Source organism: Nerophis ophidion, linkage group LG19 (assembly GCF_033978795.1).
Source record: "Nerophis ophidion isolate RoL-2023_Sa linkage group LG19, RoL_Noph_v1.0, whole genome shotgun sequence".
Taxonomy (NCBI): Eukaryota; Metazoa; Chordata; class Actinopteri; order Syngnathiformes; family Syngnathidae; genus Nerophis; species Nerophis ophidion.
Window position 1 is genome coordinate 16,306,297 of NC_084629.1, and position 17,825 is coordinate 16,324,121.

At 38.4% G+C, this 17,825-nt stretch overlaps 1 protein-coding gene across 3 annotated transcripts; it reads left to right on the forward strand.

Moving 5' to 3' along the window:
* Nucleotides 1-1,048: 1,048 nt before the first annotated feature.
* On the forward strand, nt 1,049-17,484 carry LOC133538062 (uncharacterized). Of its 3 annotated transcripts, none has more exons than XM_061879342.1 (4): nt 1,049-1,517; nt 16,722-16,744; nt 16,799-16,878; nt 16,951-17,484. In XM_061879342.1, exons 1-4 carry the CDS (start codon nt 1,077-1,079, stop codon nt 17,283-17,285), a joined length of 879 nt encoding a protein of 292 aa, XP_061735326.1. In that variant the 5' UTR covers nt 1,049-1,076; the 3' UTR covers nt 17,286-17,484. The 3 variants fall into 3 exon arrangements, with proteins under 3 accessions (XP_061735326.1, XP_061735328.1, XP_061735327.1); XM_061879344.1 differs by lacking the exon at nt 1,049-1,517 and adding an exon at nt 3,406-3,945 and having other exon boundaries at nt 16,951-17,091; XM_061879343.1 differs by lacking the exon at nt 1,049-1,517 and adding an exon at nt 10,673-10,973.
* The last annotated feature ends 341 nt before the right edge of the window (nt 17,485-17,825 follow it).

Below are 17,825 nucleotides of genomic sequence, written 5' to 3' on the forward strand. Positions count from 1 at the left end.
GCCGGCTTCTCTGGGCCCGAGCTCAGCTAAGATGGACTGCTGCAGAGTGGAAAAGTGTTCTGTGGTCTGACGAGCCCACATTTCAAATTATTTTTGGGAAACGAACGTCGTGTCCTCCGGACCAAAGATGTAAAGAACCATCAGGACTGTTTTAGGTGCAAAGTTGAAAAGCCAGCATCTGTGATAGTATGGGGGTGTATGAGTGCCCAACTTACACATCTGTGAAGGCACAATTAAGGCGGAATGGTCCACACAGGTTTTGGAGCAACATGTGTTGCCATCCAAGCAACGTTAGCATGGACGTCCTTGCTTATTTCAGCAAGACAATACCAAGTAATTTGTTACAACAGCGTAGCTTCATTGTAAAAGAGTGACCCGCACTCTAGACTGGCCTGCCTGTAGTCCAGACCTGTCTCCCATTGAAAATGTGTTGCACATTATGAAGCCCAAAATACCACAACGGAGACCCCTGACTGTTAAACAACTTAAGCTGTACATAAAACAAGAATGGGAAAGTATTCCACCTGAAAAGCTTCAAAAATGTGTCTCCTCAGTTCCCAAGGTTTATTGAGTGTTGTTAAAAGGAAAGGTGATGTAACACTGTGGTGAACATGCCCTTTCCCAACTACTTTGGCACTCGTTGGAGCCATGAAATACTAAGTTAATTATTATTTGCAAAAAAAAAATGTTTAAGAGCTTGAACATCAAATATCTTGTCTTTGTAGTGCATTCAATTGAATATGGGTTGAAAAGGTTTTGCAAATCATTGGATTCAGTTTATATTTACATCTTACACATTTCCCAACTCATACGGAAACGGGGTTTGTATATGTGTATGTATATATATATGTATACATGTATATGTGTACATATGTGTATATATCAGGCATGTGATTTTTCTGTTTTAAGTGGGAATTCTGTCTTTTTTAATCTCGGGGGAAAACAAGTGTCGACCAATCAACTAAGGTGTAATATAATATTACGCCGTAGTTGATTGGTCGATATGTTCCTTGTGACCAATCAGGACATCTGTTATGAATGATGACGTCATCACCGCCATTTTCCAAATGTAAACAATGTCGGTTCTCGAGAGAAAGGACGCTTCACGAGTAAAAGATATTGATAAACATGTCAAAAATAAGTTTCGATGGGACTGGATGGAAAGGACAATCACTGATATTGTTGGGAAGAAGGAAGTTACGATTTTGTTCGGCGATTTTATTCGGAAAATCGATCGTCCCGGAAAAGTTTTGTGCACGTGGTGTCAGGATAATATTGAGTATGGATCACGAGGTTTTAAGGCTTTGGAAGTACATGCGAAACGCCAAAAACATATGAAACAACTTGAAGCAAGGAAAACGAACATTTCACTAGCTGGTACTCTTGGATGTCAACCGAAAGTGAGCAAAACTTACGGACTTGATCCTTTGTTTACATCCACAACTGCCGTAGACATCGAGAGGAAAGATCCACCCAAACAACCCACTTCAGTTGCAGACAGGGTAGTTAAAAATAAGGTAAGCTAAAAAATATTTGCTTGCGAAAAACGCATGTTTGTTTTAAATATTAACCAATTATTGCTTTGCGAAATATAAATGTTTTTTTCTAAAAAAATAAAAAGCCACGTGAAAATATCTTTCTCTTTCTATGCCACATCAATGTGGAATGCAATCCCAACAGGTGTAAAAGTAAGTGCATCTCTATCCTCCTTCAAAACCGCTCTAAAACAACACCTCCAGACAACTTCAACCCTTTACTAATACCCTCCTCTATTTACATTCCATCTCCCCGGATTATAAATAACCTAATGTAAATAATCAAATGTACTTCTAATGTATTTACTTGCTCTTATGCTATCTGAACTCACTATGTTCTCTACTCGCTGTACATATCCTACTAAGTAAGACCTACACTGTTTCAATGTCCATTTCTCTGTTGATGCAATTGTTGATGACTGAAGTACTGATATCTACCAAAGCTCCTCATCCCACCCCCCGGATTGTAAATAATGTAAATAATTGAATGTATATACTATGATGATGAACCTGTGTGATGACTGTATTATGCTGATAGTATATATTTGTATCATGAATTGATTAACGTGGACCCTGACTTAAACAAGTTGAAAAACGTATTCGGGTGTTACCATTTAGTGGTCAATTGTACGGAATATGTACTGAACTGTGCAATCTACTAATAAAAGTATCAATCAATATATTATGAAATTACAGAAATTCATAGAGTTGCATTATTGATTCCTGTTAACAATTTATTTGAAATAAATGTGCACATAATACTAGAGGCAGAAGTTGGCAGTGAAATCCAAAAAAGAAGCTACAAAAGCAGAGACCAAAAGGAAAATGCTCAGAAATTTGCAAGGAAAGCTCATGTTAGGGCTCTCCGAACAAGTAAATGTGTGAAGTGAACTGAGGTAATGTGGTAATACTGTAAATAAACTGTAGATAATAACACTGATCAATGTGACACCTGTGGATGTGAAAAGAACACAATATGTTAATATTAGTGACCAAATACTGTTGGGACTGAGCCATATACAGTGATTCATTAGGTATGTTCTATTAATGTTTAAACACAAAAATATTTTCTTCAAATGGTGCTGTCTTTGTTAATTTTAGCATGTTAAATTGGTGAAAAACCAGGAGACCTCTGGAAATGTTTTCAGTCATTGTGGTCAAATCACATGCCTGGTTTTATATATATATATATATATATATATATATATAAATTAATTTTACTATCTATTATTACAGGTATGTGTATGTATATATATATATATATATATATATATATATATATATATATACAGTCAACAAAGTACATTGTACAAAAAGCAGCAAGAATAAAAATTATGGCAAACCAATTAAATTTTTTTAAAGTCTAATTAATAACAGATTAACAGATGTTTTAGTCTTTTTAAGGTAAATGATATAGTCACAGCAGATTTTGCAAACACGCCCCCACCGCCACAGGTATCTTGGCAGTTTAGGGGAAACCCTGACTCGTTATATTTTTTGGGTGTGAAAAAATGTAACTTTAAGCAAGTTGCAAACCGCCCCTTTTAAAGGTTTACTGCACTTTTATTGGAATCATTCACAATCTAAACACGTCTTTGTTTAATGCTACTAACTCGTAAATAAATGCAAGTCAAGTTAACTAACAATGGATCTAATGGGAGTCATGAAATCATTGTCTTTATTGCGCCTACAAAAGCCACTTAAAATATCTAAAAAGCGCACACAATATTCAATTCACATTTCGTGACCTTAGTATTAACCTATGTATTTCCTTGAATTGCCGCCGTGTGTGTGTGTATTAATTATCCGCATACCTCGTTTTTACCGCCGGGTCAAACTCGTTTGGCAGAATAAATAGCACATGACTCCGGGTCAAAGTCGTCACGTGACGAGTGACGCTCCACCTTTCAAGGCATCATTTTCCAAAATGGAGGAGGCTGATTTCAATAATTTAAAATCGCATAAAGGGAAGAAGATAAATAGCTATTCACTAGGATTTAAGGTCCAAGCGATTGAATATGCTAAAAAGCACAGTAAGGAGGGAACTGCTCGAATGTTTGGGGTAGATGCTCGCAGAATAAGAGATTGGTGTAGTATGGAAGGGAAGCTGATGGCGGAATACGAATCGGGTAGTGAGAGGAAAAGGTTGAAAGGCGCAGGCCGACAAGTGGTAAGCGAGACAATGGAGCATATTTTGCTAGAATGGATAGAGAAGCAGCGCCGTGAGGGACTAAGAGTATCAAGGAAAATGGTTCAAGTGAAAGCAATGGATTTATGGAGAAATGACGCCAGTGTCCGTGACAATGCGGCAACAGAATCTTTTGTTGGGAGTAGGGGATGGCTCGAAGGCTTCTTTGTCAGACATCAGTCGTCAATCTGTCGTCATCCCAGTGAGAGAAGACATTGTACAGTAAGTGGTTGTTTTATTATGTCAGTTGGCTCTTATGAAGTCTACAGTGTGTAATACCCACTGTTGATGTTAAAGTATTTTGCTTAAAATAAGCAAAATCTGTAAATATTATATGTTATTACAAACCCCGTTTCCATATGAGTTGGGAGATTGTGTTAGATGTAAATATAAACGGAATACAATTATTTGTAAATCCTTTTCAACCCATATTCAGTTGAATGCACTACAAAGACAAGATATTTGATGTTCAGACTCTTAAACTTTATTTTGTTTTGCAAATAATAATTAACTTAGAATTTCATGGCTGCAACACGTGCCAAAGTAGTTGGGAAAGGGCATGTTCACCACTGTGTTACATCACCTTTTCTTTTAACAACACTCAATCTACGTTTGGGAACTGAGGAAACTAATTGTTGAAGCTTTGAAAGTGGAGTTCTTTCCCATTCTTGTTTTATGTAGAGCTTCAGTCGTTCAACAGTCCGGTTGCTCCGCTGTCGTATTTTACGCTTCATAATGTGCCACGTATTTTCGATGGGAGACAGGTTTGGACTACAGGAAGGCCAGTCTACTACGAAACCACGCTGTTGTAGCACGTGGCTTGGCATTGTCTTGCTGAAATAAGCAGGGTCGTCCATGATAACGTTGCTTGGATGACAACATATGTTGCTCCAAAACCTGTATGGGCCATTAAGCATTGATGGTGCCTTCACAGATGTGTAAATTACCCATGCCTTGGGCACTAATACACCCCCATACCATCACAGATGCTGGCTTTTGAACTTTGCGCCTATAACAATCCGGACGGTTATTTTCCTCTCTGGACACCACGTCCTCAACTTCCAAATATAATTTCAAATGTGGACTTGTCAAACCACAGAACACTTTTCCACTTTGCATCAGTCCATCTTAGGTGAGCTCGGGCCCAGAGAAGCCAGCGGCGTTCCTTGGTGTTGTTCATAAATGGGTTTTGCTATGCATAGCAGAGTTTTAACTTGCACTTACAGATGTAGCGACAAACTATAGTTACTGACAGTGGTTTTATGAAGTGTTCCTGAGCCTATGTGATGTCAGTTTTTGATGCAGTACCGCCTGAGGGATCAAAGGTCCGTAATATCATCGCTTACGTTCAGTGATTTCTCCAGATTCTCTGAACCTTTTGATGATTTGACGGACCGTAGGTGATAAAATCCCTAAATTCCTTGCAATAGCTCGTTGAGAAATGTTGTTCTAAACTGTTCGACAATTTGCTTACAAATTGGTGACCCTCTCCCCATCCTTGTTTGTAAAATTACTTAGCATTTCTTGGAATCTGCTTTTATACCCAATCATTATACCCACCTGTTCCCAATTAGCCTGCACACCTGTGGGATGTTCCAAATAAGTGTTTGATGAGCATTTCTCAACTTTATCAGTATTTATTGCCACCTTTCCCAACTTCTTTGTCATGTGTTGCTGGCATCAAATTCTAAAGTTAATGATTATTAGCAAAAAAAAAAAAGTTTTTATCAGTTTGAACATCAAATATGTTGTCTTTGTAGCATATTCAACTGAATATGGGTTGAAAATGATTTGCAAATCATTGTATTTTGTTTATATTTACATCTAACACAATTTCCCAACTCATATGGAAACGTGGTTTGTATAAAAGTGTCTCTTACTACATTACCAGAGGTGGGGAGAGTAGCCAGAAATTGTACTCAAATAAGAGTACTGTTACTTTAGAGATTTATTACTCGAGTAAAAGTAAGGAGTAGTCACCCAAACATTTACTTGAGTAAAAGTAAAAAGTATGTTGTGAAAAAACTACTCAAGTACTGAGTAACTGATGAGTAACCTGTTCGTTTAATGACAGCAACAAGTAATGCACAAAAACATAAAAATAGCAATGAACAAATTCAGAGCCAGGAATATCTCTTAAGCAACTAAAACAATAATATATATTAAATAATATTGATTTGGTTTTACACTGTATTGAAAAAAAAAAAGAAAATTAATTTTACCTTTGCCACCTCATTATACTATTGGCTAAGTTTTATATTCATAAATGTAAGTTTCTCATTACCCGACCTGTTTTTTGTGCCTTTAAAAAAGATTTAGAACTCTACATTAAAACACTCTACTTCTAACAACCAAAAAGCTGTGAAAACGAGGATGTTGTGTTCCAAATTTAAGTTATTTACTGATTGAGTGAGCCTATGGCTTTGCACTTTGTTTATTTTATATAACCATCCATCCATCATCTTCCGCTTATCCGAGGTCGGGTCGCGGGGGCAACAGCCTAAGCAGGGAAACCCAGACTTCCCTCTCCCCAGCCACTTCGTCTAGCTCTTCCCGGGGGATCCCGAGGCGTTCCCAGGCCAGCCGGGAGACATAGTCTTCCCAACGTGTCCTGGGTCTTCCCCGTGGCCTCCTACCGGTTGGACGTGCCCTAAACACCTCCCTAGGGAGGCGTTCGGGTGGCATCCTGACCAGATGCCCGAACCACCTCATCTGGCTCCTCTCGATGTGAAGGAGCAGCGGCTTTACTTTGAGTTCCTCCCGGATGGCAGAATATATATATATATATATATATATATATATATATATATATATATATATATATATATATTTTGCATTCTATTTTAGTTACTTTGAATTTACAACCCCCTGACGCTGTTTTGTACGGTTTTTATACTGTTTTGTACTGTTTTTGGACTTACTTTGACTATTATTTTCAACTGTTTGTAAATGTTGAAATTTATAATTAAAGGTTTATTTAAAAAAAAGTGCAGTTAATCATGTGACCGCCTGGCTCTTTTCTTACACACGTCACATACTGTCACGTCATACGAGATATTAAAAATAGGCCCTACCGCCTATATCATATGCCGGCACGCTAAATGTATGGAGGAAACGCATTTGATTGGTGAAACGCAGGCATATGATGGATCCTACTTTGAAGGTCTGTCTCACAAACCAAAACAAAGCGTGCATTAACAGATCGATAAAAATCGGTAGCGAGCTGAATGTAGATAAATGGAGCGGAGTAAAAGTAGCGTTTCTTCTCTATAAATATATTCAAGTAAAAGTATGTTGCATTAAAACTACTCTTAGAAGTACAATTTATCCCAAAAGTTACTCAAGTAGATGTAACGGAGTAAATGTAGTGCGTTACTACCCACCTCTGTACATTACGCAATGTATTTAAAACCTCAATGGAGGTTTTTGGGTGTTAGTGTTAGTGTTTGGAGCGCCTTATTTTGGCTCGATTGTTGGCTGACTTTTGCTAATATGTTTATTTTCTGCGGCCCTGTCATGAGTCAAATTACTGGTGAGTGTGAGAGAGAAAGAAAAGCTCAGAGTCGCTTCGGGACAGCTTGCCTTGTGCCACCTGTTGGTTATTAATGAATGTTATTATTAGTAATACACAACTTTGTTCATGTACATGAGTTGGTGTTAATGTTGGCCCTAGAGTGTGTGGAGGGACACGTTTGTGCAAGTTTGTCACATTGGTGCCAAATAATTTGATGTACAGTGCATCTCCAAATTTTTAGCAATCCAGCATTCATAACCCAACAATTTAGGAACAATTTAGGAGATTTTTTTTTTTTCTGGTAACACCATTTTTGACTTTTTGCTTTATTTTTATTTTTTTTCATAAAACCCACATCTGAGTTGGTAGTTGATGATATTTGTAATGAAAAACAATCACACAGTAGCATAACCACAATAATACAGCATAATGCAGATGTTTGTGTGAAGTTTGAATGCCTGAGCGCTGTCGTTTTTACCTTAACGTAGACTCTATTAAACACGTAACAGAGGAATATTAATTACATCATTGTAGATTCTCAGTTCAGTTTTAAAAGCCACGATTAAAAAAACATCTAAACTGTTAAATCATGTAAAACATGTTTCAAAATAATGAGCAAATGTTTGACCTTTGATTGTGTATATCAGTGTTTCTCAAACTTTTTTCACCAAATACCACCTCAGAAAAAACTTGACTGTGCAAGTACCACCATTATGACCAACATTAACAAACTGTAGCATAGTAGGCTTAGTATCCGTTAAAAACAAGGCAGAGCTTTTAGTCAGCAAGGTTATTTATATTTTTGACCACTGTAACACTATACACAGTTTGAACAGTAAAACTGTACTTAAATAAAGTAAAAAAAATTGGCATACCACTCAATTGAACCCACAGTATAGATGTTTTTCCAATTCAATGATTTGATCATACCTGCCTTATAGAGGTACAATCGGGTCACACGCTCTCCGAACAAGGTAAAGTTTACACAATTGTTTTTGCTCATATGTGACCATACTTGCCAACCTTGAGACCTCCGAATTCGGGAGATGGGGTATGGAGTGGTTTGGTGGGAGGTGGGGTGTATATTGTAGCGTCCCAGAAGAGTTAGTGCTGCAAGGGGTTCCGGGTATTTCTTCTGTTGTGTTTATGTTGCGTTACGGTGCGGAAGTTCTCCCGAAATGTGTTTGTCATTCTTATTTGGTGTGGGTTCACAGTGCGGCGCATATTTGTAACAGTGTTAACGTTATTTATATGGCCACCCTCAGTGTGACATGTACGGCTGTTGTTCAAGTATGATTTGCATTCACTTGAGTGTGTGCAAAAGCCGCCTATTAGGCCTGGGCGATATATCGATATAGGGGATATATCGCGGGTTTGTCTCTGTGCGATATAGAAAATTACTATATCGTGATAATCGAGTATACGTTCTCACGCAGTTGCTTTTGGCTGCGGGCATCACATGATAGGCTCTTCCCACTCCTTGTGTCTCCTTCTCACAAACAGTAAGCGCACCTTCTTACACACGTCACATACTGTCACGTCATACGAGATATTAAAAATAGGCCCTACCGCCTATATTATATGACTCGGCCGGCACGCTAAATGTATGGAGGAAAAGCGGACGAGACGACAGGTTGTAGAGGATGCTAAAGGCAGTGCCTATGAGGCATGGCCCCAATATGGAAATCGGGAGAAATTTAGGAGAATGTTTGCCTCGGGAGATTTTCGGGAGGGGCACTGAAATTCGGGAGTCCCCCGGGAAAATTGGGGTGGTTGGCTAGTATGTATGTAACATGTATTTGATTTTTGCATTTCAGTATAAGCAGTGCAATTGAGTTAAAAAAAAACCCCAACCCTGGTTTCTTTTGTATGTGGTCTTGAATTTGATATCTATCCAACTGCTAGTTGTTCATCAGATTTATTACGCCGTAGAAAGGCGACAAACCCGGTAGTTCTTTTCCAAAGTAGACGCGGTGGAAAGAAATGGTGGACACATGAGCAGGAAAACAGTCCGTGGGTAAATATATGTTATAAAACTCATGTTATATGTTATATATATATATATATATATATATATATATATATATATATATATATATATATATATATATATATATATATATATATATATATATATATATATATATATATGTTATAAAACTCATATAAAACTCATTGTTAGTAACCGCATAAATAACCCGCAGTGTTGTAGCAGGTCCAGTGTAAGGTCTCCTTTGCTCAAAGTTTTTTTTTAAACAGCACTATTGTCATGTTTAATTATGGTTTTGTCCCTATGTGGCATTTGTTTGTACCTAAATAATGTTTCTGGTATCAGTGTTTACTTGTTATCATTGCAATATTTTAAACATGCTGTTTATAAAATCCAACTTCTGCAAATTAGCTGACGTTATGATGCATTGGACCAGTGGTTCTCAAATGGGGGTACGTGCACCCCTGGGAGGTATGTGAGATTTTTTTTTTTATTCTACAAAATAGCAACAATTCAAAAATCCTTTAAAAATATATTTATCGGATAATAATTCAACAAAATATGAATGTAAGTTCATAAACTGTGAGAAGAAATGCAACAATGCAATACTCTGTGTTGACAGCTAGATTTTTTGTGGACATGTTCCATAAATATTGATGTTAAAGATTTCTTTTTTGTGAAGAAATGTTTAGAATTAAGTTCATGAATCTTCCAGACGGATCTCTATTACAATCCCCAAACAGGGCACTTTAAGTTGATTACTTCTATGTGTAGAAATCTTTAATTATAATTGAATCACTTGTTTATTTTTCAACAAGTTTTTAGTTACTTTTATATCTTTTTTTCCAAATAGTTCAAGAAAGACCACTACGAATGAGCAACATTTTGCTCTGCTATACAACTTCATAAATCAAAAACTGATGACACAGTGCTGTATTTTACTTCTTTATCTCTTTTTTTTTTTTCAACCAAAAATGCTTTGCTCTGATTAGGGGTACGTGAATTAAAAAAATGTTCACTGAAAAAAGGTTGAGAACCACATTAGTGCCATTGGACTAATACTTTTTCTGTTAAAAAATAAACTCAACTTTACTTATTGGTGACACATCCACAGGAAAAGGTTAAAGATGGTCAATATTATGGGTGTCTTTTTTAAAAACCTTTTTTTTAATGTGCGGTTTTGCGAGGTGCTACTACTTCCCGGCGTGCATTGCGAGTGTTGGTCACGTGGTCTCGTGAGCTTTGTTGGAGGAAAGATACACTTAACACCATAAATCACCATTAAGAATAAAGCGCTGTTTGGTGGTTGAAAATGGATAAAATAAGCACATTCGTCGCAATGGCCGTTTGAATAAATAGGGGTTAAACGATCGGATCGGTCCGATTGTTCCTTTGTTTTTGTTTGACTGATCGTAGATCGGCTGATGAGCCCATCCTACCTTTACGGCAGTAGAGCTGCTGTAAATTGTAATTGCAGCAGGTCGTAAAGTAGGTGAAATTATCAAAGCCATGTCTGCCGTGTGGATGTACTTCTCTCTTGAAAATGAAAACAGTCCTTTAGCCATTTGCAATGTCTGCAAAATGACTGTTCCGAGGGGGGGCATCTGCAGAGCGTCGTTCAATACCACGAATTTAATCCGTCACCTGAAGATGAGACACGAAACGGAATACGGAGTGTTTTGCAAGGCCACCGACCAAAAGGCTGCTTTGTCAAAACGAAATTCTCTGTGCTGGATCACTAAAAAGGTAATCGCATTCATTTTATTTATCTATTTTTTTAAATTATTACTGTCTTTTAGAATGTATCGATCACACTGTGCTCCGCATCACGATATAATTTACTCCGGTTGCACAAAAAAGTACCGGAACACATTCAATTGATTTAGACCAGTTGTTCTCAAATGGGGGTACCCGTACCCCTGGGGGTACTTGAAGGTATGCCAAGGGGTATGTGAGATTTTGTAAAAATATTCTAAAAATAACAATTCAAAAAACCATTATAAATATACCCATCCATCCATCCTCTTCCGCTTATTCGAGGTCGGGTCGCGGGGGCAGCAGCCTAAGCAGGGAAGCCCACACTTCCCTCTCACCAGCCACTTCGTGTAGCTCTTCCCGGGGGATCCAGTGGCATTCCCAGGCCAGCTGGGAGACATAGTCTTCCCAAATATATTTATATTTATTTATTTTTATTTAGCCTTTATTTAACCAGTTATTAATCCCATTGAGATCAAAGATCTTTTTCATTGCAGACCTGGCCCAGGGGGCAGCAGCAAGGTTACAATAAAAACTGTAAACCACACATAAAACATCACATTTACAACATTAAAAGTTGCTCATATGACACATGTGCATACAGACAAGGTAGACTGCAATCCTTTCACAGAGGCTTTAAACTCATTCAATGTAACAAGTGTTTGAAGTTGAATATTCGATTGTAGGTTATTCCAAACCTTCAGTGCTGAAAACATAAATGCTTTCTTGCCCAGTTCAGTTCTTACTTTGGGGATGACAAATTGAACAACATTCATTGAACGCAGATTGTGACATCGTTGTTTTTTGTTATATAAATATATTTATTGAATAATACTTCAACAAAATGTGAATGTAAGTTCATAAACTGGAAAAAAGAAATACAACAATGCAATATTCAGTGTTGACAGCTAGATTTTTCGTGGACATATTCCATAGATATTGATGTTAAAGATTTATTTTTTTGTGAAGAAATGTTTAGAGTTAAGTTCATGAATCCAGGTGGATCTCTATTACAATCATCAAAGAGGCCACATCAAGTTGATGATTGTGTAGAAATCGTTATTTACAATTGAACCACTTGTTTATTTTTCAACAAGTTATTTGGTTATTTCTATATCTTTTTTCTAAATAGTTCAAGAAAGACCACTACAAATACAATATTTTGCACTGTTATACAATTTGATCAATCAGAAACTGATGAAATAGTGCTGTATTTTACTTCTTTATCTCTTTTTTTCAACCAGAAATGCTTTGCACCCATTAGGGCAGGGGTGCCCGTTACGTCGACCGCGAGCTACCGGTCGACCGCGGAGGGTGTGTCAGTCGATCTCCAGCCAGGCTTTTAAAAAAATAGACCTAAAAATTAGCAATTAGCAATCATCAATCTTCCCCAAGAAAAGTGTTTCTCGTCTTCCTCTCTGTCATTTTTTCTTAATAATGATCTCGCAGCAGCCAGCGTCATCTCACAAGACCTTCGGGTGCCGTGAATGTCAATCAAGCAAGCTACGGAATTTGCCGCCAATGTTTTTCTTGTAAAGTGTATGGATGCTGGATAAATAAGATGCCAAAAACCAACCACTTTCATGTGGTATTGTACAGAAAGGAGGACTTTTTTTCTCCTCCATTCAAAAATGTGGGCGTTATCGTCACTATTGTCCGATTCCAATCAATGCAAGTCATCAGAATCAGGTAATACACCAACTTATATTCTTGTCTTCGTGAAAGAAAGACATCTATATGTGTTACACATGCTTGAATTATCATTAAACACATTTAACTTGTTAACAAAAACTTGTCTTTCAAAAATAAATAAATATAAATGATATATATGAATGAGGTAGATCCCCTCGATTTGGTCAATTGAAAAGTACCTCGCCTGCAGAAAAAGTGTGGGCACTCCTGCATTGAATTAAAAACATTTTCAAAGGGGGTACATCACTGAAAACAGGTTGAGAACCACTGATTTAGACAAAACAACGCATGCTGTAAATTTCACCACAGATATACGGATGCTGTAAGTACATTCTCCACATGTTCAATTCCATAATTTATGTGGTTTAAAGGCCTACTGAAACCCACTACTATCAACCACGCAGTCTGATAGTTTATATATCAATGATGAAATATTAACATTGCAACACATGCCAATACAGTTTTTTAGTTTACTAAATTACAATTTAAAATTTCCCGGGAGTTTGGTCTTGGAAACGTCGTGTAATGATGACGTGTACGCAGGACATCACGCGTTTTTAGGAAGTATGACGCACACACACAGGTAAAAGTCGTCTGCTTTAACGGCATAATTACACAGTATTTTGGAGATCTGTGTTGCTGAATCATTTGCAATTTGTGTAATTAATAATGGAGAAGTCCCAGTAGAAAGATGGAGTTGGGAAGCTTTAGCCACACAAACACACGGTGATTCCTTGTTTAAAATTCCCGGATTCAATATTTAAAGGCCTACTGAATTGAGATTGTCTTATTCAAACGGGGATAGCAGGTCCATTCTATGTGTCATACTTGATCATTTTGCGGTATTGCCATATTTTTGCTGAAAGGATTTAGTAGAGATCATCCACGATAAAGTTCGCAACTGTCGGTGTTAAGAGAAATGCCCTGCCTCTGCCGGAAATCGCAGACGATGACGTCGCAAGTGTGGGTGCTCCTCACATATTCACATTGTTTTTAAAGGGAGCCTCCAACAAAAAGTGCTATTCGGACCGAGAAAACGACAATTTCCCCATTAATTTGAGTGAGGATGAAAGATTCATGTTTGAGGATATTGATAGCGACGGAAAATAAAATAAAAAAGGAGTAAAAAAAAAACGCAAATGCATTGGGACGGATTCCGATGTTTTTAAACACATTTACTCGGATAATTCTGGGAAATCCCTCATCTTTATATTGTGTTGCTAGTGTTTTAGTGAGTTTAATATTACCTGATAGTCGGAAGTGTGTCTCCACGGGTGTGTTGACGCCATGTCTCAGGGAAGTCGACGGCAGCTTCATGGACGGCCCAAGCTCAGCTTTTCTCCGGTAAGAAGCGACTTTTTAACCACAATTTTCTCACCGAAATCTGCTGGTTGACATTTGGTCTGGATTCATGTTCGCTCTGATCCATAGTAAATTTTCACCTCCGGGAATTTTAAACAAGGAATCACCGTGTGTTTGTGTTGCTAAAGGCTAAAGCTTCCCAACTCCATCTTTCTACTGTGACTTCTCCAATAGTAATTGAACAAATTGCAAAAGATTCAGCAACACAGATGTCCAAAATACTGTGTAATTATGCCGTTAAAGCAGACGACTTTTAGCTGTGTGTGTGCGTAGCGCTCATACTTCCTAAAAACGCGTGACGTCTTGTGTACTCATCATTACACAACGTTTTGAAGACGAAACTCCCGGGAAATTTAAAATTGTAATTTAGTCAACTAAAAAGGCCGCATAGGCATGTGTTGCAATGTTAATATTTCATCATTGATATATAAACTATCAGACTGCGTGGTTGGTAGTAGTGGGTTTCAGTAGGCCTTTAAGCTACAGAAAAAGGCAATTAGAATTATGCATTATTCCCCATACAGAGCACATACCAATGATCCTTTCATAATTAGTAATTTTCTTAAACTACATGATATAATCCAATACAGTAGCCTTCAAGTTATGTTTATGGCCTCACAAAGGGCTCTACGGAGTCTGTTTTCACTCAGAGATGGTCCACATGAACTCAGGTGTGTTCTGAAATTCAAACATAACATGGTGAAATCCACATTCAAGGCTCAAACGTTATCTATAGCGGGTGTGAAACTGGGACAATGTGAGCGGAGAAATTAGACTGCCTTCTAGCCTCAGAGTGTTCAACTTTGCGGTAAAAAATGTGTTGTTGGGAAACTATCGAGAACATGTCTAGTTGTTTGGACTATCTTAACTGTGGGACAGAGGTGCAAAATAACTCTCTGTGGAATAAGGGAGATACAACACTAGACAAGGCTTCAGAAGATGAGATATCCAGGCAAGGTGGAGCTAATCTCATGGTTGCTCAATGCTATTGACAAAGTGTTTTCCAGCATATGTTATTCTCGTTCTGAAATTGTCACATAGCCATCAAATCTGCAGTTGAAACTTGAACTATATAACCAACATATATCCATCCATCCATCCATTTTCTACCGCTTATTCCCTCTTGGGGTTGCGGGGGGCGCTGGCGCCTATCTCAGCTATCCGCCAACATATATAACCAACATATAATTTGATTGTAGATTAGGGACGGCACATGGATGAGCTTTCTTGCTTTTTTCCCCGTATCCCTTTTCGGTGGGTGCCTTTACATGTCTGTCAAATTACAAAGAGTGTGAAGTGTTGCTATATATGTCTGCCGGAATAAATAAATTCATTAGTTTCATTAATTCATTCATTCATTCAATTACAATTATCGATTGAAAACGATAAAAGAGGTCACGATAACAGGATGTTTTGTAGGGGGAGGGGCGAGCGTGTGTATTATACTACATAATACACAGGCTCTATGCTGGCGACTTGTCCAGGGTGTACACCCCCTTCCGCCCTAATAAAGTTGGGATAGGCTCCAGCTCCCCCACGACTAGGGTTGGGTATCGTGTATCGAGTAAAGATTGAAACCGGGACTAACTTTCCGATTCTCCCGGAATCGTTCAGAAGTTTAAATTTCGATTCCGAGTTTCGATACCCAGTCCGCCGACCGGAAGAAGAAGCACCCACCACCGGAAGTGTTAGCATAGTCGAGCATATGTAGCCGACGAGTCAGTCAAGCATGGATAGCCGGCGTCGGCGGTCGAAAGTGTGGCTTTATTTTACTAAAGAAAATGGAATATCGGCGAAATGTAACACGTGCGACAGGACTATTTCGTGCTCAGGAGGGTGCACGTCGAACATGATGAAGCACCTCCGAGTTCATGGAGTACAAATAAAAGCGTGTTGCGTCTCCGACGCGCTGCGCCGACCATCCTCCGCCTCTTCCTCCGGCTCCGATGCCCAGCCTGGCACCTCGGTGACTGCACTGCAGTCCGAATCCGGTAAGTAAAACAATATATATGCAATAAAAAATGTGTTTTGCGCCAACGTTGAGGCAGCTAACAAAAAGCCCGCGTATTTTTTCATAGACAATTTACAACCTGCTAGCCAGGCTCCGCCATGTGCTCAGTGTACTCCGTTCACCGTAGAGGCAATGGGGAAGATGTCGGTGCCACAGACGGAAGAGTGCCACAGAAAGGTCACTGCACACATAGTCACAAGACTGCATCCCTTTTCAGAGGTGGAATCTCCAACATTTAGGTTAGTTAAGCAATAACATTAGAGCTAACCTAATTGATACTGGGCTAAACAGTAACAGCAACATTACATGTTTGTTTATGTTTGCAGGGATATGGTGAAAACTCTCAACCCAAATTACATACCACCTTCCAGGGACTACCTGGCGAATACATTGATCCCGGCATGGTACAAGAAAAATCGGAATCAAAAATCGTCAGGAATCGGAATTGAAACAAAGAATCGGAATCGTTCGAAATCAAACGATACCCAACCCAACCCACGACCCCGAAAGTTACAGACGGTAGAAGATGGATGGATTTTATGGTCCGTTGGGTTCATTTGCTATTTGTGGTTTCGGAGTGCAATAACCCTCGCAAAAAGCAAGGACCTACTGTACATAAAATGTCTTTTTGTTACATGATGATTTAGTTATTGTGCACTTTTGTCTTCTTACAGAAACGTCAAACTGCTCCTAAAAGGTAAGTTAATGTCCAATTCTTGTGTTGTGTGGGTTTGAACGACATCCCTTGCAGACAGGCCGACCCGCCCCACAAAAAGTCACGTCAAAGCCTGGGAAGGAAAATCCAGACCTTATTGGGATCCTCTTGCTCAGGTTTGTTACTTTTCAATGTGACTTGTTAGAAAAGTAACACCTCAAGACTGATTATTGTATCATTTCCCACAGATGATGAAGAACCTTCACACCTGTTTGCCCCCATAGGTGATTCAGATATCGAAAGTTCTGACATGGATTCAATGGACCACGTAAGTTGGAGATGTTTGACATCAGGAAGTATGAAGATGATTACAAATGTAATAAAGCCATTTGTTTCTTCTCTTTCCTGCACCTTTTCCTCAGTCTTTCAGGTAAGATCTCTGCTTTCTTATCAAATAGTAAAGGCATGCACGCTAACTTTAGCTAAGCTTTGGATGACAGTAGCGGTCAGTTACACTGGAATGTGGTTTCAGGTTTTGAGGTCCGCTCATATAGCCATCTACATGCGTAATTATTCAAATTGAGTACAGTGGTACCTCAACCTACGAGTACATTGTGTTCCACGACCAAGCTCGTAACTCAAAATACTCATATTATAAAGCAGCCCCGCCCATTGAAAGGAATTTAAAACAACTTAATTGCTGCTTATCCCTCCCAAAGCACCACAATTTTAACATGTATCACGTCTTTTAAAAAAAAAAAAAAAAACAAGATAAGAAATATTGTATTAATACAATAATACAATAGAATGTACTACAAACAATGACAGTATTTTTATGTAAAGTATCTATTATTATTATTATTTACTGAACAGTATTTACTTTGGGGAGCGGACTAATGTGCTTGTCCTTTGCTGATTCTCCGTCCAGTGTTGCCAAATCTGTGTGTTATTCGCTTATTATAAGCTACTAGTTTTCATAGAATTGCTGTGTGTTTCTCTCGTGACATCTGGCAACACTATACTGCCTTTTAAGGGACGGACCGGCGAGCTCACTTCAATCAATGTCTGTCAAACAAAGCTAATGCTGGTCGATCAGGACCAGGCACAATAAATTGAAACACAG

Excerpts from the sequence above, each read along its gene's own strand:
- LOC133538062 (XM_061879342.1), top strand. The coding sequence starts at position 1,077 with ATGTCGGTTCTCGAGAGAAAGGACGCTTCACGAGTAAAAGATATTGAT. Across the intron at positions 1,518-16,721 it reads ACAGGGTAGTTAAAAATAAG|AAACGTCAAACTGCTCCTAA; the intron begins GTAAGCTAAAAA and ends GTCTTCTTACAG. Across the intron at positions 16,745-16,798 it reads CGTCAAACTGCTCCTAAAAG|ACAGGCCGACCCGCCCCACA; the intron begins GTAAGTTAATGT and ends CATCCCTTGCAG.